This window comes from Onychomys torridus, chromosome 23 (assembly GCF_903995425.1).
Source record: "Onychomys torridus chromosome 23, mOncTor1.1, whole genome shotgun sequence".
Lineage (NCBI taxonomy): Eukaryota > Metazoa > Chordata > Mammalia > Rodentia > Cricetidae > Onychomys > Onychomys torridus.
Window position 1 is genome coordinate 34,667,797 of NC_050465.1, and position 25,527 is coordinate 34,693,323.

Below are 25,527 nucleotides of genomic sequence, written 5' to 3' on the forward strand. Positions count from 1 at the left end.
AGAAGCTATCAACTTGAGGGAGGGCTTGGGAGGGGTCGAGGGAGGGTTTCTGGGAAGGGCTGGAGGATGGAAAGTGATGTGCTTCTATTTCAATTAAAGACATTTAAATTCCTTTAAATAGTTTTTAAACTAAACTGAATAAATAAAATAAAAATATTCCAATGGCCCATTTCCTTTCCCTTATCTCCCCTTCTCATCTTAACACTTAACTTTGAGAAAAATCTCATCGAGTACTAATATGTTTTTAATATTTGTTGTTCTCTATTGAACTTGAAAGAAACTGTTCAGACAGTGAGACATATAGGTTCCCCTGGGCTCCTGTCTTACAGCAGGTAAAGAGAAAGCCACTCACCATCTCTGGTGAGCAACTGCACTTTGAGACTGTGAGCAGTAAGTAGTGGAGCATTCCAGGTACCAGAGCCTTTTTTTTTTTTTTTTATCATCTTTTCATGCAAAATACCACTCAAATAACCACACAACACAGATTTGTGAAAAAAGGCATCTCTCCATATACAGTTAAATTCACAAACAGAAGAAATACCCCTGTAAGACTATGATAACACCTGCTTTTCATTTGTCTTTATTTTCCAAATTTCCTGTAGTTAATATATAGTACTCATTATAAGACGAAAAACTCATTCTTCTCACTGAGCAGGAAAAGGCCTACTGGTATGGAAACCGCCAATGAACTGAGTTTTCCTCGTGCTCAGCTCTAACATTTTCTGGGAGAATATAAGACCGTGTTGTAGATATAAAGTTCTATAACTACTTGTTATTTTTATTTATTTAATAAAGAGAAAAAAAAAAGAAGTGCACAGTGGGTACATATGAAAGATTTTGCTTTGTTTATTTGCATTGCCCTGGCTGGCCCTGAACTCACTGTGTAGCTCAGGCTGTCCAAGAGCTCACAGATATCAGCTTCTCTCTGGAGCCCCCTGAGAGTCTCCTGCATCTAGCTATGAAGCTGACCTTTGTTTTCCAGACTTGGGATTTTTAAGGCCCAGAAATCTTGAGCACAGGATTCTGGGGCTGAAATAAACATATTAGGATGATCCACAGCCACCTTAGCATCTCATCAGCCAGCAGAATGGCTCAGCAGATAAGAGAGCACACTTGCTGTGCAGGCCTGAGGACCTGAGTTCAGTTCTCAGAACCCACAGTAAAAGGAGGGACTCCACTCCTGAGAGTATTCCCTTGACCTCCACATGTGCACCTCCACCCATGCATCATGACATGGGCATGCACACACATATACCATACACACATACATACACAATAATAATAACTAATAAAATGAAAAAAATTTTAAATGTGGAATATTCCTTCCCAAATGCCTGGAAAGAAGGCATATCATCACAGCATAAAGCAATATCCTTTGGAAGGAATAATTATGACAATTTAAAATTCTAGTTTTCTCTTATTATACTGCCAGCTGGTGAAAAGTGTATTAAATATGACTGCTGGCTGGTGTTTGCAACCTTCTTACACTGAGACTCAACTTACCAGGTGCTCCTACTTCTGGATACAAAAAACCTGTCTTATCTGGCTCCTAGGGACAGAATCACTGTAGGAACCGGGCAGGTAGGTGTTGAGGAGGCCAGGGAGCATCAGGTTTGGCATTAATTTTTAGAGAGAAGTCCTCCTTATACCCAATGCTTTTTAGATTCATCATGGCTTCTACTCATCAAATATAAATAGACATAAATAGATGTTCATATAATAAATGCCAGGATGTGGGAAAATAGTTTTAAAATCTAATGCTGTAATGCATAATTAGCCAGAATTCAGCCCTCCTCCAGCCCTTTATCACAAGCATTCTCGTCAGCCTAGCTCACCACTGTCTTTGAGCCATGTTCTCTGCCTGTGCCCTCCCACAAGGTTACTTCAACATGTCAGCTGGAGCAACCATGCTAAAATATAATTTGGATCCTACCATTCCCCTATCCCAGCCCCCTCCCTTAATATCTTTTCAATGTACAATAAAAAACAGAGTGTACAATATCCTGTGCAAACCAGAGCCAAGCGTGATGGCACCTAGTCCGGTGCCCAGTACAGGTTTACAATCCTGTTTTAAAGGAGGAGAATTGGGATTGAGGGGAAGGCTAGAGAGACCGCTCCATGGTTAAGAGCACTTCCTGCTCCTACAGAGGACTCCAGGTCAGTTCCCAGCACCCAAGCTGGGCAGCTCTAACCCACCTGTAACTCTGGCTCCAAGGGATCGGATGCCCTGTTCTGGCCTCTGCAGGCACCCTCACACAGGTGGCATTCACTTTCACAGACAAACGTGTGCACATAAATAAAGTGATGATCATATAAATACACATCATTTGTAAAATATGAATCAGTTATAGAACTGCTGTCCTCCCTCTAGGTTGATTTTTAGTACAGTGGATTATTTTATTAAAAATTGTTTTTCAGGATATCAATGGAATTCATACCTATTACTGAAGAGATGGAAAATGAGCAAGGTAAAATATGGAAATCTAAATCATTACTGCGACACACGCAGAGAAGCATGGCTGACATTTTGATATCTTTCCTTCCAATCTAAAGTTTTCCCCCAAAATCTAGATATATAATGGCATTCCAGGTGCATATTTGTAGTCCAAAGTTTTCACTTAACATTTTTTACATGAGTCTTCAGAAACAGAACAGTAAATAAACCTATGCTGTTGGATGGTCTGGCTGGGCCACCATCTATCAGGTCATTTCCATCGTAAACTCTAAGCTTGCCCTGATTTATATCCACAGAACTTCAGCATTTTTGTTAAACGGAAAATAAGTAACCTGGGCAGCTAGAGTGGGAAAATACAGGCTACAGCACGGGGCCTCGTCCATGGTCTGAGACGCTGAATCCCGTCACTGGGGTTTCCTGTGAAGATGGCAGAGAGGAGCCGGAGCCGAGGAGGCGTTTGGGCAGCACGGCTGCTGCTAAGGAGGAATTCTGCTCAGGGAGCCCTGGGCTTCATGGAAACATCACTAACGTCTGGAGTTAAGAGTGGCAATGGATTTCCAGCTCTTAATTTTCCTGCTTTTGTGTCAGCCTACCTCAAGCCAAAAATAATTATCCATGCACTAGAACACATATGCTACAAAAGAACCTGTATGCTTGAGGTCTCTTCATGCTTTTGAGGCTTTTTTTTTTTTTTTTCTCCAAGTAAATTACTTGGCCTGGGAACGTTTCCAACTTGGCAGAACAGGAGACGAATCAAAACGTGTGCCCGGTGCTGATTGAGTTCTGCGATGTAGCGGACGCTTTTGAGAAAGGAAATGAAATGGGTCCAATCTAAGGAGCTTTCTGGAAAATGCGTATGAACCAACAGATCATTCCAGGAAAGCAAGCACACATCCTTTACAAACAGCAAGACAGCACCCAGAGCCTCTCATCGAGTATTACACGAAACTCCATTTTCATGAGTGATTATTCCTGGACTCCTCCAGGAAAGAAAGATATGACAAAGCAAGCCAAGCTGGCCATCCACACTCAGTTCTAGGTGTGACAATATCTATAAAAGGACACATCTGGATGACCCGGAGTGGAAGGCACTGTATCAAGCTCTTCATGTGATTATGTCATAGTCTCAGTAACCTCCTGCTGCAGGTGGTGGGCACAGTTCTGCTGCTGTCCCAATTTTTCAGGGAAGACCAGAGAACAAGGAGTTGCTACAAGCCATGTATGTAATAGAGCAGGAATTCAAGACAGGGAGGCTGACCCAGAGTACACACACAGACACAGACACACACACACACACACAGACACACACACATACACACACACACACACACACACACACACACCAGCCTTACACTCTTTCCACAGTTTGTCTTTTTGTAGTGTTGATATTTTGTTTTTAGAGAAAGCCCATGTGGCTTCAGTTTTCCCTGGCAAAGGAATCTAATTCCGGGGTTGGAGGGACGGCCCTCCAGAGGTTAAGAGCACTGACTGATCTTCCAGAAGACCCGGGTTCAATTCCCAGCACCCATATGGCAGCTCACAACTGTCTGTAACTCCAGTTCCAGGAGATCCAAAACCCTCACACAAACATACATGCAGGCAAAACACCAATTCACATACAATAAAAATAAATGTAAAATAAAAAATAAAAAAGAGTCTAATTCCTTTGTTCTCAACCTAATTATTATCACTCCTTTTTGATCTTCTGCTACAAATCTCAATGAAGTATCTACACAGTTTTAAAGCAAGTATTTATTATGTTGAAAGGTCCCCAATTTATGTAGGATAAAAGCCCCCAAGAATCTATAGACAACATTCTTTTAAAGATGAAGTCTCAGGCAGCCTATGTTGGCCTTCAACTTCCCATGTGTCTGAGGATGACCTTGAACTTCTGATTCTCCAGCCTCCACCTCTGGGCTGCTGGGATTACAGGTGTGCACCTAGTATAAACCTGTGTATATATCTGTGTGAGTGTGTGCCTGTGTGTGTGTATATGTGTTTGTGTGTGTGCTGTGTGTGCCGTGTGTGTGTGTGCCGTGTGAGTGTGTCAGTGTACACACACACAGGCACATAAACAGGCACACACACACTGACACACACACACACACGGCACACACACACAGGCACATAAACAGGCACACATACACTGACACACACACACACACATGGCACACACACACACAGGCACACACTCACACAGATATATACACAGGCATACACACACACACACACAGGCACATAAACAGTCACACACACACACACATGCACAGGCACATAAACAGTCACACACACACACACACACACACACACACACACACACACACCAGCACCCGCACACCCTGAGAAACAGATTCAGAAACTGACATTAGACAGCCCAGGCCAAGGACATCAAATACAAAATGATGAAGAGGAGGAAGAAGACGAGAGGCAGGTGAAGCGCTGCTGGTCTCACTCGTCCCTTCGTGCATGACAGTTGTGCAAGGGTTAAAGGCGGGTGAGTTTTCTCTGTAGAAAAGGAAATCTTTTTGGTTAGCAAACTGGGCAGTGAACAAGTAAAAAGAGAAAATGAACGCTCTGCCTGGGACCTTGACTCTGTGGTCAGGCCTGACAGATGCAACCCAGCCAAAAGGTCACAGCCAAAGCAAGCCATGCACTGATGGAAACTCCCCTACATTTCTAAAACACTGAGGACATGCCACTCAGTTTTGATGGAGACTCACTAAAAAATATGGTTTTACTCAATTGAATTTTCCATGTCTACCAAAATATCTGAAAAATAAGCGTTTGTGAGACACCTCTTTCCATCTGGCAAACAGAAACCGCTGGGTTTCTACTGGAAAATCACCAGGTATTTGCTTTATTTACTTTCCTATCTACAAAGGCGCTTGCCAACGGCCAGAAATGTTCACATGTTGACAAGCAGTGACCGTGTGCTGTGTTTCCTCCCAGGGAAAGAAGTGTTTGAAATGTCTGGTGAACACATTTGCGCTGAGTACCTCTGGAAACCAAGTGGAATCGTTCCCACCATACAGAGAGAAGGAGGCCAAGAGGAAATTTGATGACCTTTGATAAAAATAAAAAAAAAAAATTCTTCCAGGGAAGTAAGAAGACGGCTTGGTGGGTAAAGGGGAAGCTGCAGGCCCGCGGACCTGAGTTCACATCCCCAGAACCTACGTTTTTCTTTTAAAAGGTATGTGTCTGACATCCCAACACTCTCATGGTGAGACAGAGGCGATCAAGAATTGCTGGGAGCTTGAGGGCCACCTACTCAGTGTGTGCAGTCTCAAATACAAGGGCTGACACTTGAGGATGTCCCGGGACCTACACTCACACACATGAACACATAGACACACCCAAAGATTTGAGAAATTCAGTTTTTCTTTGGAAACTTACAGAACATGATAGGGGTTTTTTGTTTTTGTTTTTGTTTTTGTTTTTCAGGAGAAGGAAGGTGTTAGAATGATGTTTTCCATTCACTTCCTCCAGGATTTCACTTGGCCGATCCAGGACACTGCCTACCCTGCTCTTGACACATCGCTCAGTAGCTTAGGTTCTATGACTCACATGTTCCTAGACAGGAGAACTGAGGACTCAGTAAACGAATTGCTCTGTGAGATCATAGACCTTCTAAGAGGCTGACTGAAACTCAAACCAGGTTTCAGTGACCCCTGAAAGCCCTTCTATTATAGTGTAGGGAGGGTTTTCCTAACCCTTCTTCTTTAATGTTTAACTTGTGTTGGAGCCTTCTTAGTCCAGCAGTGTTGAAGAGGTTTCCACCATGACACTTCCCACATCTACGCTTCTGCAACAACTCCATGGCTTTAATTGTCATGTTCTAATTCAACATGACTGTTTCTGAGCACTTAATGTCCTCTCGAGGTCTCCTGGCAACTTCTTTGGGTTTCTCACGGCAGAGGTTTGCTAATTGGTACCTCTGACAGTCGACTCTAGCTAGTCCAAGTGTCCTTGGTACCCTGTTACACTGCATAAAGACCCAGTGTCCAAGCCTCTGGTTTCCAATATGAGCTGTTCCCTCCTACCTAGGACCAACCACCATATCGTCTCCCAAAGGCCCCATGGAAGGTGTTAGCTACACAAGAGCCTCCAGCCTTCAGTGAGTCACTCCTTGAAATGTGATCACAAAGCAAGCCCCCCTTTCCCTCAGTGTGCATAGCCACAGAGTTGGCTTGATGTCAGTTCTTGGAAGACAGGGCTCCTTCAGACAGTTGTTCAAGGGTGCTCCCAGGCCTCTGTGTTCTGGCTCAGGGGTATATGTGGTAAGAAGCACCTGGAAAGTGCCAAAACACCAATGGGCTTAATCACAATTTGGGGAAAGAATCTACCCATATGTCTAAGGATTGCTCAGAAATGGGGGAGAGGACCAAGGAACATTTACAAGTGTCTCCTGCACATTGTGTGCTCACAAATGCCATTTGACTTAAAGCCCAATGTCTTTAAGTCTTCAAGACTGCTATTGTCATTTTATAGGCAAGCAATTGAGGGCCAAGGAAGCTGCAGCTACCTGACTTCATGAGTCTCTCTAGCATATCATCTGGAGCGAGGCATCATGGGATTCCAATCTGAAGTCTGGCAAAAAACAAAAGCCATCCCTCTTTCCTTAAAGTGTTCCTCTTATTTTGTAGTATGAATGCACCCAGGATGGAAGAATTTATTGCCTAGTTTCAACTACACTACCAAAGAAAAGTTGCACATTTAATTTAATTTATTATTAATTGTATCATTAATTAACTTAATGATAAAAGGGAAGCACTGTATCCAGTGTTTCAATAATGTATATAGTACCATATACTAAATTACTTTATATAAATATAAGCTACCAAACAGAATATTGTATGCACAATGCCAAGCTGTATGTGTTATTTTCATACATTGAAGAGTCAGACACAAAGTTAACTTACAGGTTTTGTCTGTGATTCTGGGGAGAGAGCACAAGGCCTGTGCAGGCTGGACTCATGCTCTACAACTGAGCTACACACCTAGCTCTTCATGGTGCTAGAAGACAGAATGATACTCTTTCTTTCTACGGCAAATTCCTTACCCTCTCCTCCATTTCTCTCCTCTTCCCCATCTGGTTCAATTAAAATGCCCACTTAAATTTCAAGGATGTATGTATAAGTATTAACAAGCTTAAAGAACAGAACTTAATTGTAAAATCTGATTTGTTTTTACCCCTTACATATGCCAAAGTTTAGATTATCATTAAATGAAATCATTAAAAAAAAAAAAAAGTCTATACCATGGAGCACTCCTCAGCAGTAAGAAGGAATTAAGTGTTAATGCACGCAAATATATTCATGAACTTGGAAAACAGTGACCTAAGAAGCCAATTCAAAAGGAGCCCAAGGGCCTTGTGCTGCTCCTCCAGATTATGCAAAGCTCTGTGTAGCTTTGCACCTTTCCTGGAACTCACTTGGTAGCCCAGGCTGGCCTCGAACTCACAGAGATCCGTCTGGCTCTGCCTCCCAAGTGCTGGGATTAAAGGTGTGCGCCACCACTGCCCAGCCACAAATTTGGTTCTTAACACGGGTATCTGGAAGCTTCGCACCTGTCATAGGTCCAGCTCCAGATTCAAGGCCCTCCTCTGGTTTCAGTTGGCATTTGCACACATGTGACATACACTCACACAGAGACACAGACATATATACCTAAGCATAAAATGCATCTTTTCAAAGGATAAAATAAAAAACGGAGCACATACTATGCTGCTCTATTCAAACTCTAGACAACCCTGTAGTGAGCAAAAGTAGACCAGTGGTTGCCGGGGAAGGGGATAGGTGGGGGAGGTAGGAAGTAGGCTGGGGGGTATGAGGTGTATTTAGAGATAATGTTTGTGTTTGTTATTTTCACTGGGGGAATGGCTTCTCATGTACATCCTTACACTAAAATCTGTCAAGTTAGACAGTTCCCATAGATACTCATTTTATGTCTATACCTCAAAGTTTTAGGTTAATGATTGCTGTTTAGTGAATAATCCTTACCAAGATAGAAAAACCCAAGCAGGCTGTGTTAAATGTATAATTAGACGTGTAGGAAACATAAGCCTACCATTTGGGGATTACATGAACCATGATCAAACCGGGTTCAAACAGCAGTGCACTTTCAGAAGTCCTAGGCGTTTACCTCCTGAGGACGTGGTATGTGCAGGGCTGCATTCTGTAACAACAGGCATATGATGCATTCTGTGACTACAGGTATATGATGCATTCTGTGACTACAGGTATATGATGCATTCTGTGACTACAGGTATATGATGCATTCTGTGACTATAGTTATGTGATGCATTCTGTGACTACAGGTATATGATGCATTCTGTGACTACAGGTATATGATGCATTCTGTGACTACAGGTATATGATGCATTCTGTGACTATAGTTATGTGATGCATTCTGTGACTATAGGTATGTGATGTGGGAAAGACAGATGTTTAGGGACAGAGAAACTACTCAGCGGTTATCTGGGTCTGGAACTCTAGTGAAGTGGTCCACGGCCAACATGAAGAATTTCAGGGTGATTAAATACTGTAATTTTATTGTGATGGTGAGTCTATAACCATAAACTTTTAATAAAGATCTTGAAGTATCATAAACCATATGTTAGAGAGGAAGAAAGACGCAATTTGGGGAAATAATCTACCTATGTAACACCCTGGCACAGGCTCTGGATTGGGAAAAACAGATTTATCTCAATGCTCCCTAGCTCTGTGACCTTTGGCAGTTTTCTGGCCTTTCCAAGCCTAGATTCCTTCTTTTATAAAATGCAGGAAATAACAAGTATCCACCAGGGATTTTTGAAGGCGGAGGTGGTAATAGTTAGCACTCTGTTGGGCTAGGCATATATAGTGAGCATTCCCATTATTTTAAGATGTATACATGCCTATGTAGGCATTTGTATGGTGAAGTTTTTACTTAGATAGTATGGCACAATCTATACAAGGTATAAAGTTGTGATAAACTCAAGGAAGGAATCAATCAATAAAAACGCAGCTCTTGTGGTTATGAGTTTCATAAATACCACATTTTTTGTGTCACCCACCTGGCAGTGGTATATTCTTACATGGTGCACAGGTACTGTCTTCAAGTTTTGGACTCTTTAGACAAACCAAAAGGGGGAAATCCACCATATCAGCTTTCTAGTTGGTGAAATACTGAAAAGCTTTAAAACCATTGCTCACCTTTGCATTCCATGTGCCCTCTTGCAAGAAGGGCAACCTCACCCCCACACAGTTGCTACACCTGCCTTCAGCTACTCTTACATGGACAGCCAGGGTGCCTCAAACTTACCCTAGTCCCAGCTCCCTAAGTCTCCTGTTGTCTTACCCGGCACGTGCCCTCACACATAGTCTGGTTCGCCTGTAACACTTGCTCAGACCTTTTTTATGCTTACCTTCCCCATGCACTCAGAGCCGGTGCCAGCAGACATCACTGATGCCGCTGATGCCTTTGCCCCACATGTTTGTAATCAACAATCCTCAACTCTGTTCTGGGTGTTATAAACATTCACATCGAACGAGCATCTCTTCCTTTGCCTTGCCCTTTGTGAATGTGACCTCTAGATTACCATGCAGATTACTATGACCCTTTAGTGTTGAGGGATACAACAGGATCACGTAGTTTAGGGCTTGTGTGAGACAAACAATTGAAAATGATGAAATGGAGAGAAAGCACTGTATTTGATGGGATTTTTTTAAAAAAAAGCATTTCTTTTAAATAAATGCTCAGAAAAAATTCACAGGAGGTTAGCAAGCCTTTGTGTGAGCCTTTCCTTGTGAGCCCCTATTTCACAGCTGAACCATCTCTCCAGCCCTAGCTTGGCAAACTTGAACAAGGTTGAATCTGTTTAAGAGAATCCAGTAAACCTTTGGGCTTCTGGGAAGGTCTCATAAGGCGGTGATTACCACGTGGAAGAGGAACATAGAGCTAAAGGTAAACAGAGGGTTTCACATTGGCATTTTAGCAAAAGGACTTGGGAAACAGTATAGATGTATACAACCACAGGCAGCGAGCAGTGTGCTGAACTCTCTGGGTGGCTCTTCCATTTTAACACCCTATTTCCTCCTAGAGGACCTTCCCTAAGAGCAGAAGAGGAGGCTAGGGTCACAAGGGTTGAACACAGAGAAAGTGATTTGTGTAGCAAAAACATCTTCAAATACGTCGTGTTTCATATTCATGCCCCTGCCTCCCAGCCACCCTAAAAGGTTTACTGGATTCTCTTAAACCCTGGAGTGACAAGCTGTCAATACACATTATTTCTGAAGAAAGCTGTGGTCTGACCCCAGGTGTGAGATACAGGAAGCTGCTGTTTTTTTATTCAGCCTGGGCTACTATTGTTTTACAACTGGATGGCCACCCCCGAGGCAATTATTATTCATGAAACGATGGAAAACTCAAGCCTTGTGTGTTGCGTTTGATGCTGGAAGTTAAGATGGTTTTGAAATTAACTCAGTAAAAAACAGTATAGCCTGAATGTCTTAGTAAAAGCCATGGTATCAGAATTCTGTTCCCTAAACATGGGTTTGCTGATAACTTGTTACATACACACCAGTTGTACCTAAAATGCTATTTTTCTAAGTTTCCTGTCATAAGCAGGCACGGTGGAGTGCTCTGCAATAGAAAACAGAAGCACACAAAATGGACTGTCAAGACAGGAGCATATCGGCACCGCTTCTCCTGCTGTTCTCACTTCCTCCCTACGGCTTAGCAGGAAGTCACAACTCCGAGTGACGGGGTTTGTGTGTGCCACGCCCTGCGCATAGCCAGCCTTTCAGAGGACATCATGCTAACGCCACATTGCACGGGACATCATTTTTGCCTGCACATCACTGGGGCTCACCTACCAAAATAGTTCACATGCCACAGCGCTCATGTATGGATCCCGACCGTCCTGGGCTGCAGAAATGAGGGGCTTCCTCTAGAGTAGGGAGAAGCCAGTGTGAGAATGACGGAAGGGAGGGGGGATGCCTCCAATTCAGGGTGAGCTGGGGCCAGGAGGTGGTTCCCACTACCGTGACCCAGATTTATGCTCCTCTTTTCATGTTGTTACTCTGCTGTTATTTGTGATTTTAGAACTGATAGGCTGCTGTTTCCAATGCTTGTGTGATTAAAAAAGATAAACATTTTCTTCACGTTTTGATTCTGCTTCATAAGCAAAGATACATATTATTGTACAGCCAGAAAAAAAAAAAAAGCACGTTTTCCACCAACACATTGGAACACAGTCACATGCTAAATACTGTAGTAAGTGTTGGGATCCCACAGCTGATATAATTTGACCTTCAGGTCAATCCATTAGAAATCAGTCTACCCACTAATAATGTGATTCCTGCTATTCGCCCTCTGAAACTCACAAGCTAGAAGAACACAGGCCTGCGAGCACCATGATGTGCTTCTGAGTCAGTGGCACACGTGACACAGAAGTTGGCAGTTGTTAGGAGAAAAATATCGTGCTCCTGAGGTTAGGGGAGTGGGAGCAGTGGGGACTGATATGATCTGGTCTCTGATGCAGGGGTTGGAGTTAATCTGCATGTGTCTTTTAGGATTTCTTTTTCCATGACTTTAGGCAAAGTGGCAGAAAGTATTTGGTTTGTGTTTGGAGGGGCTTGCTACGTAATACAGGCTGGCCTTGAACTCAGGACCCTCCAGACTCTGCCTCTCGAGTGCTGGGATGGTTTAAGCCATTATGATTAACTAGGATGACTTTTTTTGTTTTGAAATATGGTATGGGTGGGTGAAAGGAAGCTATTTCTTATAACCTAGGCTGGTCTGAAACTTGCAATGTGGCTGAGAAGTCCCTGATCTCCTGGCCTGAGATTATAGTTTAAACCCAGGACAACTGAGCCACATCTTCATCCATTGATCTAAATGATGAATATTTTAAATGTCAGTTTGAGCCCCAGACTTTATTCCAAACTAAGACCAGGGGAGCATTTTGTTTTCTTTTTAAGAAGATGTATGTGTGGCTGTTTTGCCTGCATGTGTCTGTACACTACATGTATGCAGATCTTGAGGAGACCAGAAGAGGGAGCTGGGTCCCCATAACTGCAGTTAGAGTTGGTTGTGAGCTGCTGTGTGTGCTGCAGACTAAACCCAGTTCCCTGGACTAACTGCGGAGCCATCTCTCCAGTCATGCTCATTTTCTTTTCATTTACATGTAAGTATAAGCACCTTTGTGCTTATAGGATATTTTTAAATAATAGAAAAAAGGAGGGAAAATATTTTTTTAAGTATTAACACAACACTCCAACCATTGAGGCAGGCAAGCCTAAAATAGTTGAGTACGCTGGGACATCCTTTGGCATAAACCCTTGCACTAATGCACTTGGCAGCCTAATTTCATCACCTGCACCTACTACTATGCAAACACAGCCCTCTCCAAACAACATGCCGGGCAACCTCAGCATCTCCTTCACATCCCACCTACATCGGGCTATGTGTACTCTGGGCAATGGTAGACAGTCTCTACTCAAGTGTATTCCCAATGCACCAGAGTATGAAGAACAGAAGGGCTTGATCCAGCCTGAACTGGTTTGGGGTGCCATGTACACTAACCAAAATTGTGCCCTCTGGAAACTTTTTAGGATAAATCCCATATTTACCACCCAGTGCCAATGCGTAATTGGGCATACATATGATTAAAATCAAACGCATTATGGAAAGGGATGTGCACAGTAGAAAATATGAGTATATGACTCATATGTCAATCAAAATACGACTACTCCATTTAGTAACCAGACTTCTCTTCTCTCGAACTCCATAAAAGGGTGTTCTGAATTCAAGCCCTTGGGTACTCTCATCCTGTGGACTGCTGTCCTTTTTGGCAGTGTGTCCTTCTGCAATCTGTACTACTGCTTTGCTCTGAATGGCTATCTCTTTCCTAGTCTGTGTGAGCCCTTGTTTTTAATTCTTCGGATAAGAAGCCGAAGAGCCCAATCCTGAGCCCAGCCACAGGTAACACAGCCACGCAGTAGCAAAAAGAGCAGGTCATTCTCACAGTGTGACGATTCTCCACTGTGCAGATGAGGGCCTCTGGTTGAATGGGCTCTGGAGCTCTGATTTCGCAGATCCACTTCAATAGACCCCAGAGCTGCTCATGCTCTGCACTAGGCTGTTCCTTCTAAGTACTGTCCCCTCAGCCAGTAGCCATGTCTTGCCCTTATGCCAGACAGGTTCACTGACAACTCCAACTTGTACATCCAGTGAAAGGCTGGGACTCACTAGGAGAAAGAGTACAGAGAACCAAGGTGACCGCTAGTCTCACAGTCAGGCCAGGGAAGCAGCTTTGTGGGCAGGTATGGTCTGTTTTCAGTCATGCTTCAATGTCTCACACAGGTCTAGGAATACAGATTCTCTGGTCTGGATGCTGCTATGCGTCTGGGTCGGTTGTCATTCACCTGTGCACAACCACGTCTGGCTCCCGGCTTACAACACAAATTCTCCAAGTGATGTTGATGTCTTGGTCCAGGCCCTCTTATGACCTCAGTACTCAGAAACTGACTTCCAACCATTTACAGAGAACGATGAAGTCCTTGATAAATTATGTGGTTTCTTATATACGTTATACAAAGATACATTCAACACATATAAATGGGGGGGGGCTTCAAATTACATTCTGATTATATTGTTTTGCTTTTGTTACATTGGGGATCGAACCCAGGGCTTTATGCATGCTGGATAAGCACTCCACCAGTAAGCCATATCCATAGCCTCGGTATTCTGATTTTAAATACTTTGTTCTTTGTTGAATGATACTGTATGGCTACCTAAACGTTCAGACAAGGCCATATCAGTTAGACAGTTCTTGCTGGGGGATTCATTTGGAATCATGGGGAAAATCTGAGAATTCTGATGAATTGTCAGAAAAACTACAACCCTTAGGAAAAATCAGTTCTCATGGCATGGGATACTTTGAGAAAGGTCATGGCTTCATTATAGTATGCTTGTATTGGTGATATGAAGACCACATGTACTTTGGCATGTGAGAGAACCTGAGATCTGCCCCCAGGACTGAAGGAAAAATATTAAAATGTGTTACCCAGGTATAGTGGCTCACACCTGTAACTCAGGAGGCTGAGTCTGGAAGATTGTTGAGAATTCAAGGCTAGGCTAGTTTACATAGTGCCAGAGAGAACGGGAACAAAATATATTAATTATATTGTGTGTGATTAAACTGTAAAAGAGTAATTTTTTAATGAAACAATGGAAAATAATGACATGCCCCTTTGTTCACGGCTTCCTTTGAGGCCGATGAGAGCCGGATGGGCTGGTAGTGCTGCATAGACCTGTGAGCACCTGTCTATGGGGTCCTTCCGTTTTCTCCATTCCAGCCTGGGCTGGTGTCTCCCTCGGCTTCTCCTGATGCACAGCTGCCCTGCAAGCTAACGTGTAGGTCAAGGAGAGCCAGCTGAGTTTTAATGCAACACTCACTGAAAGAAAGACATCATGGGCTGGAGAGATGGCTCAGGGGTTAAGAGCACTGCCTGTTCTTACAGAGGTCCTGAGTTCAATTCCCAGCAACCACATGGTGGCTCACAACCATCTGTAATGAGATCTGATGCCCTCTTCTGGTCTGCAGACAGACCACTGTATATATAATAAATTAATAAATCTTAAAAAAAAAAAAGACATCAAGTGTTATTTCAGGACCATCCTTCCCCCCCCCCAAAAAAAACCTCAACTGACCTAGAAATTCCCTCAATAATATCAGTACATATTTCTGATAAATTAGAAGGCATAGATTTATAGACGTCGATTAGGAAAGGCAATGTGTTTGAAAGGGCGGTCTCCTTGGTGAAAGTAGGTGGAATCCTGCTTACTCATGTACTTTCTTTCTCTGTGTCACAGAGGCTGACAGGGCACATCTCTGCTTGTCGCCTGCTGTATTCTCAACATCAGCAGAGTCCCCTCGATGCACACTTGCTGGATAAATGAATGACTAGAAGCAAATTTACTCAGACTTGACAGAAATGACAAGAGGCATGAGTTACATTTTTGGGACTCCACTTCCACAAGAAAGAATAGTGGCGTGTGTGTGAACTTCACATGGCTGTTTTTTGTTACTTATGGGCAATGAGGTTCAGCTTTGGCTGCACCTGTTATAAATACCTATGGAACTTTAAAAAAATTCTCAGGTGAAACAGTAGCTCTGGAGTGGGGCTGACCAGGGCTGTTTTTTTAATACGCCTGTGGGAAATTTTAAACCAGACAACACTGAGAAGAATGATTGAAAACCCTTCTTTTCCAAATTCATCTCACTGTGAGAGGCTCCTTAGCTGCCCAGTTCACACCCAACTATGTGTAGTTTTCAATTTTTGTCTTTTGGGAAGTAAAAGTTTCACATCAGCAGAGAACTTCTTGATTACTAATTTTTGAAGATTTGTTTTATTTTCGATTAACTGTACATGTTTCAGGGTATGTCCAGCTGTGAGTGTAGGTACCCACAGAGTCTGGAAGAGAGTGTTGGATCACTGAAGCTGTAGTTATAGGTGGTTGTAAGCTGACCTATGTGAGTGCTGGGAACCAGAGTCAAGTCTTCTGCATGAGCAGAATGTGAACTTAACTGCTAAGTTCTCTCTCCAGCTTCTATTTAAATTCTTTAAGGCTCTTCTGACCCCAGATCTCACCTTCCAGAGTGGCATTGCCTCTGATTAAGTATTATGTGTGTAATTCATTGCATAGTTACAGTCTAGGCTAGCCCCTTGCTCTAAAATAATGTTTCACCTGCCTTCATTAGGTGAGAACCAACTGAAAATAATAATCTATCTAAAGTGGTGGCTGCATTACTCAGTGTCAGGATGGTTGTTTGGACACTAAGGGCTGCGACATAGCAGAAGAGGGAGAAACCAATGCAGATTTTAATGGCACACAGAGCAGCCCACATGGAACATGGCAGAAGGGAAATGGCACAGATGAGCAGGGGTCTTTTTTAAGAACACAAGTTGTGCATAGTGTGTATTTTCCGTTGCTTGTTGTAATTGTGATCTTCCTGCCCAGGGCGCACAGCTCTGTCCCTGGACCACCGTCCCTTGCCTACCCTCATATCTAAACCCACCTCTACCTGCACAACCAGAATTACAAGTGGGGCCACAAATCTACGTTTTAACAAGCTCCTCGGGTGGCTTTTATCACCAAGTACTAACTGAAGGAGACTAATCGACCTACACAGCTCAAGAGGAAGACAGATGGGACAGAATGCCCCCACAAAGAACCAACTGCAACAAACTATTGCCTCTGTCGAAATAAATCAGATATGCCACTTTTCATTTATCAAACTGGCAGAGATTAAAACATTCTATCCCACGGCACACGGGCGATGAAATAAACTTCAACACACTGTGGCGGGAATGTGAACTGGCACATTACCAGAGGACAACCCGGCAGCTCTTATCATAAGCCTTAACATTTTTCACTCCGTTGACACAGCAATTCCACTTCTAGGAAACGTATCCGAAGGCTGTGGGTTTAGCCTGGGCGGTTCACTGTGAAACATTTACAAATCAGATTGCTGGGCCCTCTCCCAAGGATGTCTGAGAACAAGATTTGTCAATCTGGTGATTTTCATTTTAATACTTATATAATTTGGGTTTATTCCTTTTAGAGCTCAATTAATAGAAATGTTGGTGGTTGGTGAGAATTCCTTTCTCCCCTACTGCCCCTGGGTGATCACCCAAACAGTTTCTACTGTTAGAGACACATTGTAGCAGTCCTTCCCTCTCAGGACATGGTCATGTGCCAAAAGACAATGTATCAGGCACAGCGATGATCCCATAAGATTCTTATGGAGGTTAAAATGCTGGGACATAGCCATACCCTAGCTGCCGTAACATCATGATGCAATACCTTCATCATGTGCTTGTGGTACAGCATTGGTTTATCACTGTTTTTCTATCACAATAAGCAAGCATAGCAATAAAAGAATATGTGTGAAACACAGGCATCCCCTTCCTCTGTCTCACAAATGAGTTTCTTGTCTACACTAAAATCCCCTGGTAAGTGACTGACCAGCACTACCCAGGCTGCATAGGAACCCTTTGAGATGTTCCCACAATGATGACATCACTTAATGGCACGTTGCTCAGAATGTGTCCATCACTAAGCAAGGAATCATTGTAGCCAGGTTTATTTCATTTTGGTTTGGTTTGGCTCTTACTGATAGTAGATACTTCTTTCATTATACAAGAGCGTAACTATTTCACCTGGGATAATTATGTTCTTTACAGAGAAAACTGGACTATGCAATTTACAGTGTATTCACAAAGACTAACATTACCATACATGAACCTTAGCAATTGTAATAATTTCTTCTGTTCCACTACATTAAGTTGTTAGGGCTTTAGTATTTCGATAGGATAATAGTGTGTGGGAAAACACTCCAATCTCTGCAGACATTCAAGCACGGGCGTTTAGGATCCACTTTACGACTAGTAAGACAATGACCATTGTTGGATGTCTATCCCTCTCTTGACCTGCATGACAATGAATTTAAAATACATTCTCAGAAATGGATTGCTTAGTCATTAAACTTGAATATTGAACATTCTTTTCTAAAATGTTCTTAATTTTTATGTTTTGGCCAAATGTGGCACACCTAACTGTCCACATAAATGCCAGCTTCTTTTGGGAAAGACAAAGTAACACCCAGCAAGGTAGTGCTGGCAGCTCACCAGCTGTGTTCCCAGCACCATCTCTTTGGATGGGAGTCAGATGTGGAGTTCTGCTAACTGGATGGTTCATAATGTGTCAGGCATTTTCTTTTCTTTTATTTTATTTATTTATTATTATTATTATTATTATTATTATTATTATTATTTTGGTTTTTTTGAGACAGGGTTTCTCTGTGTAGCTTTGCACCTTTCCTGGATCTTGCTCAGTAGCCCAGGCTAGCCTCGAACTCACAGAGATCCGCCTGCCTCTGCCTCCCGAGTGATGGGATTAAAAGTGTGCGCCACCACCGCCCGGCAGTGTCAGGCATGTTAAAGATGTAGCTGTGGCCGGGTGGTGGTGGCCTCTCCCTATATCTCCAGGGAGATTTTTCTTGTTCCGGCAAGGAGCAGGACAAGCTCAAGCAGGCAGCAAGGCTGTGATGATGTGCTTGGCTGTGGAAAGCCAGCCAACGTTAAGTCCGGACAGACAGGGGAGGAATTACAAAAGCTGGGTGCCCCAAAGCAGGCTGCGTTTCCCTTCCATGTCTCTTCACTAAGGCAGGTATTCTGGTAAGATGACAAGAAGCAGGCTTCTTGGCACTGAGAGCATAGACGGGGTCTTATTCTCTGAGTGTCACCATAGCTCCTGGCTGCTGCTGGCTGCTTTTCTTGTTGATGCAGCAAATATCCAAGGAAAGCAACTTGAGGGAGGAGGGGGTTGCTGGGCTCACAGTTCGAGTGTGCACAGCCTATCACAGGGGGTCGGAGGAGCGGCAGCAAGAGCGTGGAGCGACTGCTCACAGTGTGTGCCTTGCCGTAAGGAAGCAGAGAGGAACCAGCGCTGGTGCCCAGCCTGATTTACCCTCTGTTTTCAGTCTAGGACCCACATTTGGGGAGAGTCCTCCCAATTAAGTGTTAAATCTATAAACTCCGTGACCAACTGTAGGATGTCATTCTGTTTGCTATGAATGTGTGTTGCTCTGATTGGTTGAAAAAGAAAACGCTGATTGGCCAGTAGCCAGGCAGAAAGTATAGCTGGGGCGAGAGATGAGAATTCTGGGAAGAGGAAGGGATGAGTGAGGAGTCACCAGCCAGACACGGAGGAGGCAAGATGTCAAGGCAGAACTGAGAAAAGATACCAAGCCACATGGCTAAACATAGATAAGAATTATGAGTTAATTCTGTGTAAGAGCTAGTCAGTAATGAGCCTGAGCTAATGACCAAGCAGTTATAATTAATATAAGCCTTGTGTGTGTTTACCTGGGAGATGCAAATGGGAGAGATTTGTCCCAAATGCCGGCAGGCCGGGACACAGGAAAACTTCCAGCTACACCAACATGCCCAGAAGTCTGTCTCTTAGATGATCATAGATCTTGTTAATCTGACAGTCAGTGTTAGTCATTACAGCTACTTATACCAATTTATACTTTACTGTGCACTGTACTGGGGGACCACAGAGCAGCTGGTGTGGGAACAGGTTATTCTTGACAAAGCAGTCAATCAAATGGTTATAGATGACTGAAGATCATTCAGGACTCATGGGGGCTGTGGAGCTGGCTCAGTGGTTAGGGGTGCTTGCTGTGCCAGCATCAGGGATCTGGGTTCAAATCCTCAGCACCAACATAAATACGGATGTAGTGTATGTGCCTGTAACCCCATCACTATGGGCAGGGTGGAGACAGAGGAGTCCCACAAGCTTGCTGGGCAGCCATTACAGGTGAAAAGGTGAGCATCAGGGTCAGTGAGAGGCTCCACGTCAGAGGAATAAGCACACACAACACACACCACCACATACATGAGTCCACTTGCAAGCAAACAGAAATACCCATGTTCTATAGTATACACAAAGTACCTATGCCATGGAGACGTCCTCAACTCTCACATCAATTTCATTAACATTCAGAGTCCAGGGAAAGGTCAGATTGTTATTCACTCAAGTAATAAATCACTAAAATTTGATTTTTTTAGATTTATTTATTTTTATTTCGTGTGTGTGTGTGTGTTTGTCTGCATGCGTGTGCACTGTGTGCACACCTGGTGCCTCAAGTCAGAAGGCAGCATTAGATCCCCAGAATTAGAGTCATGGATGATTGTTAGCCATCATGTAAGTGCGGAGACTGAACCTGGGTCCTTGGCAAGAGCAGCAAGTGTTCTTAACCACTGGGCCACCACTACAGCCCAAGGTTTAATTTCTTAGAGAGCTCTCTAAACAGTCTTAGAGAGGATAAAGGGCTGAAGGAATGCACACAAAGCAATTCATGAGTCGAAGTTGAACTGTTCAGAAACATCTGTGACTGGTGTTGGATTCCAGTTTGGTGGGATGTGCCTAAAACAAGGAGTTAAACTGTACACCATCCTGTTTCAAATCAGGCCCCAAAGTCCCGACAACTAATTCAGAACACGTAGGTCTCTGAGCCTTTGGAAATGGAAGTGCCGTGAGGTGGGTACCAGACAGTTGTCTGGATGACAGATCTTGAGGGAGGGTTTCTCAGGTTGAGGAAGTAACGCAGCTTGACAAATGGACAGAGCTGTTCAGTAGCAGAATGGAAAGGGAGTACAGGACCTTCCACTCGGAGGTTTACGCTTTGTGTGACCCTTGGATTACACAAAGTGGCTGCACTTTCCTCTCAGGGCTTAGGCTGTGGCTATCTCTTGACTCTCTCTCTCTCTCTCTCCCACCCTCTGTGTGTGTGTGTGTGTGTGTGTGTGTGTGTGTGTGTGTGTGTGTAGCACAGAGGGGAGGAAGAGGAGCGAACTGAGAAAGCGGTGGGTTGGGGATAAGATCTGACGAATTCAGAGGGCCTCAGTGTGTTAAGCAATAATTCTCGATTTGTTTTTTGGGTTTTTTCTCCCTGGCATTGCCAAGTGTGCACCTTACTCACTTGGTCACATTAACAGAACAAAGAGGACATTTTTACCCAAGCACACTCCAACCCAGAGGCCATGGTGAAGCGGAGTGTAGGCCAGGTATGCTAAAGGTTACACTTTCTGGATCACCTCACCCACTGAGTTTCAGCCTCCCACCAAGGCCTGTGAAAAGCACTGTGCAGGTGGCGCAGTTACTAACCACAGAACTAACACCGAGACTCTGAACAGAACTTTCTGATTGACAGGAAAAAAAGATTCTAGCATCAGGGCAGATGCTCGTGCCTGCGGCCCCCATCCCACGCAGACCTGAAGACTACCCATAAAATTTCATCTAAATTTAAAAACCAAAACACAGGAAGTGTGAACTCTTTAAACTGCAAGATCATGACATCCCCTAATTGAATTCCTCGTACTTACAATGTGGCCAGGTACTTATAGTGTGGCCCAGTACTCATTAAATCGTGACGAACAAGTAATCTTCCATGGAACATTTCAATCTGGTAAGAACTTAGGTAGAGTCTTAAGTCGGTGGACTTTGTAACTTAGTTTTGTAAAGAAACCGCTTTAACTTTCCACTTCTGACAGCTTTCAACTTAGCGCCCAGTCTCATTTCTTCACATGTTATTTGGTTTTGTTTTTCTCTCTCTCTCTTTTTTTTTTTATAATCACATTGTTTTCTCTGGTGCCATGTATTTTAACTTGTCTTGTGTTTGCTGTGAACTTTTTGTTTTACTGTACCTGGGAGCTCTTTTTCAGAACACATGGAAACTATCTTCCCTATTGTCACTGGAAGTAGCTTTGCAGCTACTTCTGAACCACTATTCTACAATCCCTCCAAATTTTGGTAGGTGTGGTTATGCCTTATTCTACAGTGTTTGTGTGTAGTGGGGGTCATCTTAAAGTTTATCTAGGCAGAAAGAGTCAAGGATGGAATGATGGATTATTTATATCCAATGAAAGCATTACAAAATGAAAGTATATGTTAAAATACAAATTTAAATGAATTCATGAAAAAGGAAAAATTGAAAAGAAAACATAGCAATGAAGCTAGAAAAAGCACACAAAGATAAGCTGGTATATACCACCAATATTCAGCATAATTAAAGACATATAAACTCCACAGTGCAGAAGGTCTACCCCTAGACACACATTGTAGAGAATTTCTTGCAAGGTATCAAGGGACACATACTAGATGTTCAGGGCAATGATATTTGAAACAGAAAAGGAACATGGTAAATAATTCAGGTGTCTACCAACTATAAAATGGACAAATTTTGATATATCCATATATAGGAATGCAGTGTAGTAATAAAAATGGAGAGGCTATTGCAACTAAGGTTGGTGCTGATGAATCTTGGGAACTATGAAGCATTGTTGAAGTGTAAAGACAGTGTGATCTCATTTATGTGAGATGCAATAGGCCACAAACCTACTCTATATTCTTTAGCGGTGCAAACACACAATATAAAACTCCAACAAAATGGAAGAGACTAGTAAAGACCCATTCTACATCATCCTCTGGATGGGGACACAGTAGACATAAGGGGAAATAGATGAGTTTTCAGAGAAATAAAATATCAACAAAGCTCTAGAGAGCCATCCATGGTGTTTTGTATTAGAAAGAGTAGACAGATGCCAAACTGCATGGTATCATTTGAGTACTCAGACTGAACCAACAAGCTTTGTACCTTCAAATTCATGCCTTTTCTAGATGGTCCGGAAACAATTGTAACCAGTTCAGGAAACCAGTATACATGAAAGGACAGTTTATTACATAAATCTGTGCGGAAGAATGCTATTCTCCATGAACCTTCCCTATCAGTAGTGCTGATGCACAGTGGGTGTGCATCTGTGGGACTATCCTATTATTGCATCCTGCACCTTTTTGAGAGGTCAGAGAGTATACTAGCTTAGTCATAGCATCATGGCCATCTTAACTACAAGCAAACATGTGACTGGTCTAGCATTCCCTCAGTGTCTGTGGAGCAATGTCTACAGAAAGCAACCTACGGTTTCTGTACCCAGCCACAGTGTCCCTTAAAGTGCAGACCTGGGCTGAAGAGAGTAAAGGCCACGCTTGCCCACCTCCATTGAGTTCCTGAAACCTATTTGGTAGAGGGAAAGAATCAGTTCCTGAAAGTTTTCCTCTGACCACCACACACATGACATGGCACACTTGACCCACAAACATACATATATCATACACAATGGATAAATAACTATTTTGAAAGATTAAAGTACAGACATTCTTAGGCATAAAAGTTCTCAAATATTATATATTATCATTTAAACCTTCTTGGAAAAAAACTACTTGATAAAAATCTAAGCAATTAATAAATTAAAATGTTTAAATCTTATGAAGAACTAATAGTAAAAAGTTCTCATGTGCACTGAATCCACTTAGATATAAAATTAAGGAATATAGGTTGCAGTTTGACAACAGAATGGGAAAGTGTAACTAATAAACACAGAGATGGAGTGACAGGTGGCTAACAGTTTCTTCACATTTAATATCTTTAAGTCAAAGTCAAATATAGCTTCAGATAGTACATATGTTCCACCCTCTTATGCTTTTCATAGTTTTGTTAACTTGAGTTGACTTTCTTTGGAAAAAATCTTTCTGGACACGAGGAAACACTTGATAAACAATTTTTAATATTCCATAAATACAGATAAAAACTTATTTTCAGAGCTGGGCAGTGGTGGCACACACCTTTAATCCCAGCACATGGGAGGCAGAGGCAGGCGGATCTCTGTGAGTTCAAGGCCATCCTGCTCTATATAATACCATTCTACTTTTACTCCAACAATCCCATATTATTTATTAAAATTATTTATTGACTACCTTTTGTGTGCTTTGGCACTATATAGGCATTAAGGATATAAGAGTGAAGGAAACAAAATCCTTCCCTTGCTGGAGATTCAGACAAGAAAAAAACAGATGTAGAAATTATAGGTCAGGCATGGTGGTGGCACACTCCTCTGATCCCAGCACTAGGCAGAGGCAGGCAAATCTCTGGGTTCTAGATCAATCTGGTCTACAGAGTGAGTTGCAGGACAGCCAAGGCTACACAGAAAAGGCTTGTCTCAAAATACAAAAAAAAAAAAAAAAAAAAAAAAAATGCATTGATAAGGATGAATGGAAGGGCGGGCCATGGGGACTTGGTGGTGGGGTGGGGGTAACTGTCTCACTTCCCATCTGTGCATGCACGTGATGTATGGAGACAGGAGTGAGATTCTGCAGGTGGAACTTTCAATCTACTCTACTGAGCTATCTGCAAACACACATGTATAGATGAGAGTTGGACGGATGCTTGTCAAATATTAGCATGCTTATTTCCAAGAATTAGGTTTTGGATTGTTTCTAGCTTTCTTCATATTTTTTGTATTGTTTCCATTTTTATTATGAGTGTGCATCATTCTATCCGAGGGAGAAAGAAAGGAAGTTGAAGAAGAACCAAGTCCAAGAATAGCAACATTAGAAATCATGGTTTTGAGTAATGACTCAGAAGAAATGAAAACTTAGACCCTTGGAACACCCACATGTGATTCCTAACAGGAGCTTCACTTAGAATGAATGAAATAAGTACACTGGAATATTATTTAGTGATTAACGATAAATCTATCACAGCATGAAATCGGGGCTTTAAGTGCCTGCTGTTAGATGGAAGAATCAGTCCTTTAAAAAGCCACTAACTTTGTGTTTCTAACTGTGAGACACTAAAGAAAAGGCAAACTTCAGGGGGGAAATGGCCACTGATTTCAGGCCCTCGGCGTGGGATGGGGAAGGAAGAAGACCGAGGCACAGAGACTTCTGCACGACGAAACCCTTCAATGTTGTAATAGTAGATGAATGACATGTTTGTTAAAATCCTTAGAATCATACTCAATTCACCTTAATTAACTCGGGCTTTAAGCTAATAATAATGTATCAACATTATTTAGTCAACTACATCACACATGATGCTTTACACACGCAAATGAGAGTCCTAACTCTCATTGCTACACAAGAGACGAAGTCACGGAATGGTCACAGGGCAGCCATGAATAGCCGCTCTTTTAAATGTTTCCATGATATTAAACGTGGTGATAACTAAGAAATAAGCCAGATGAGTCTCTCTCTCTCTCTCTCTCTCTCTCTCTCTCTCTCTCTCTCACTCTCTCACACACACACACACACACACACACACCTCACTTCCATAGAATCTTAGACTAAATTTTTTTAAAGTAAATATAATAAAAAAAACAAGCAAGAAAAATTTAAATGATGAAGAAACAAAAATTTTACCTTGAACTCTGCTTTGAGAGTAATTTAAGAGTACATTTTCAGATTTTCTCCCAAACTTAAGACGTGCACATCGATTCTTTTTAAAAGTAGAATGCATCTTACCTGAAGTACTTTCCTAATTCTCTTTAGATTGTGGATCAATAGCAGGTTTTTCTCTTTGGAAACACGACCTAACTGCTCATCCAACTGTATTAGTAAGTTTTGAAGCAGAATTGTCGCCATAGTTTCATTGTTAGAGGCCACCTCCCTAAAATAAATAA

At 42.6% G+C, this 25,527-nt stretch overlaps 1 protein-coding gene across 1 annotated transcript in view; it reads right to left on the reverse strand.

The window, feature by feature from the left end:
- The window catches only part of Stat4 (signal transducer and activator of transcription 4), an 87,141-nt gene that overhangs the window by 57,088 nt on the left and 4,526 nt on the right, over window positions 1-25,527 (reverse strand). Inside the window, exon 3 of the mRNA XM_036173486.1 lies at window positions 25,370-25,514. Coding sequence (XP_036029379.1) covers window positions 25,370-25,514 — 145 coding nt within the window. The remainder of the gene's footprint in view (window positions 1-25,369; window positions 25,515-25,527) is intronic.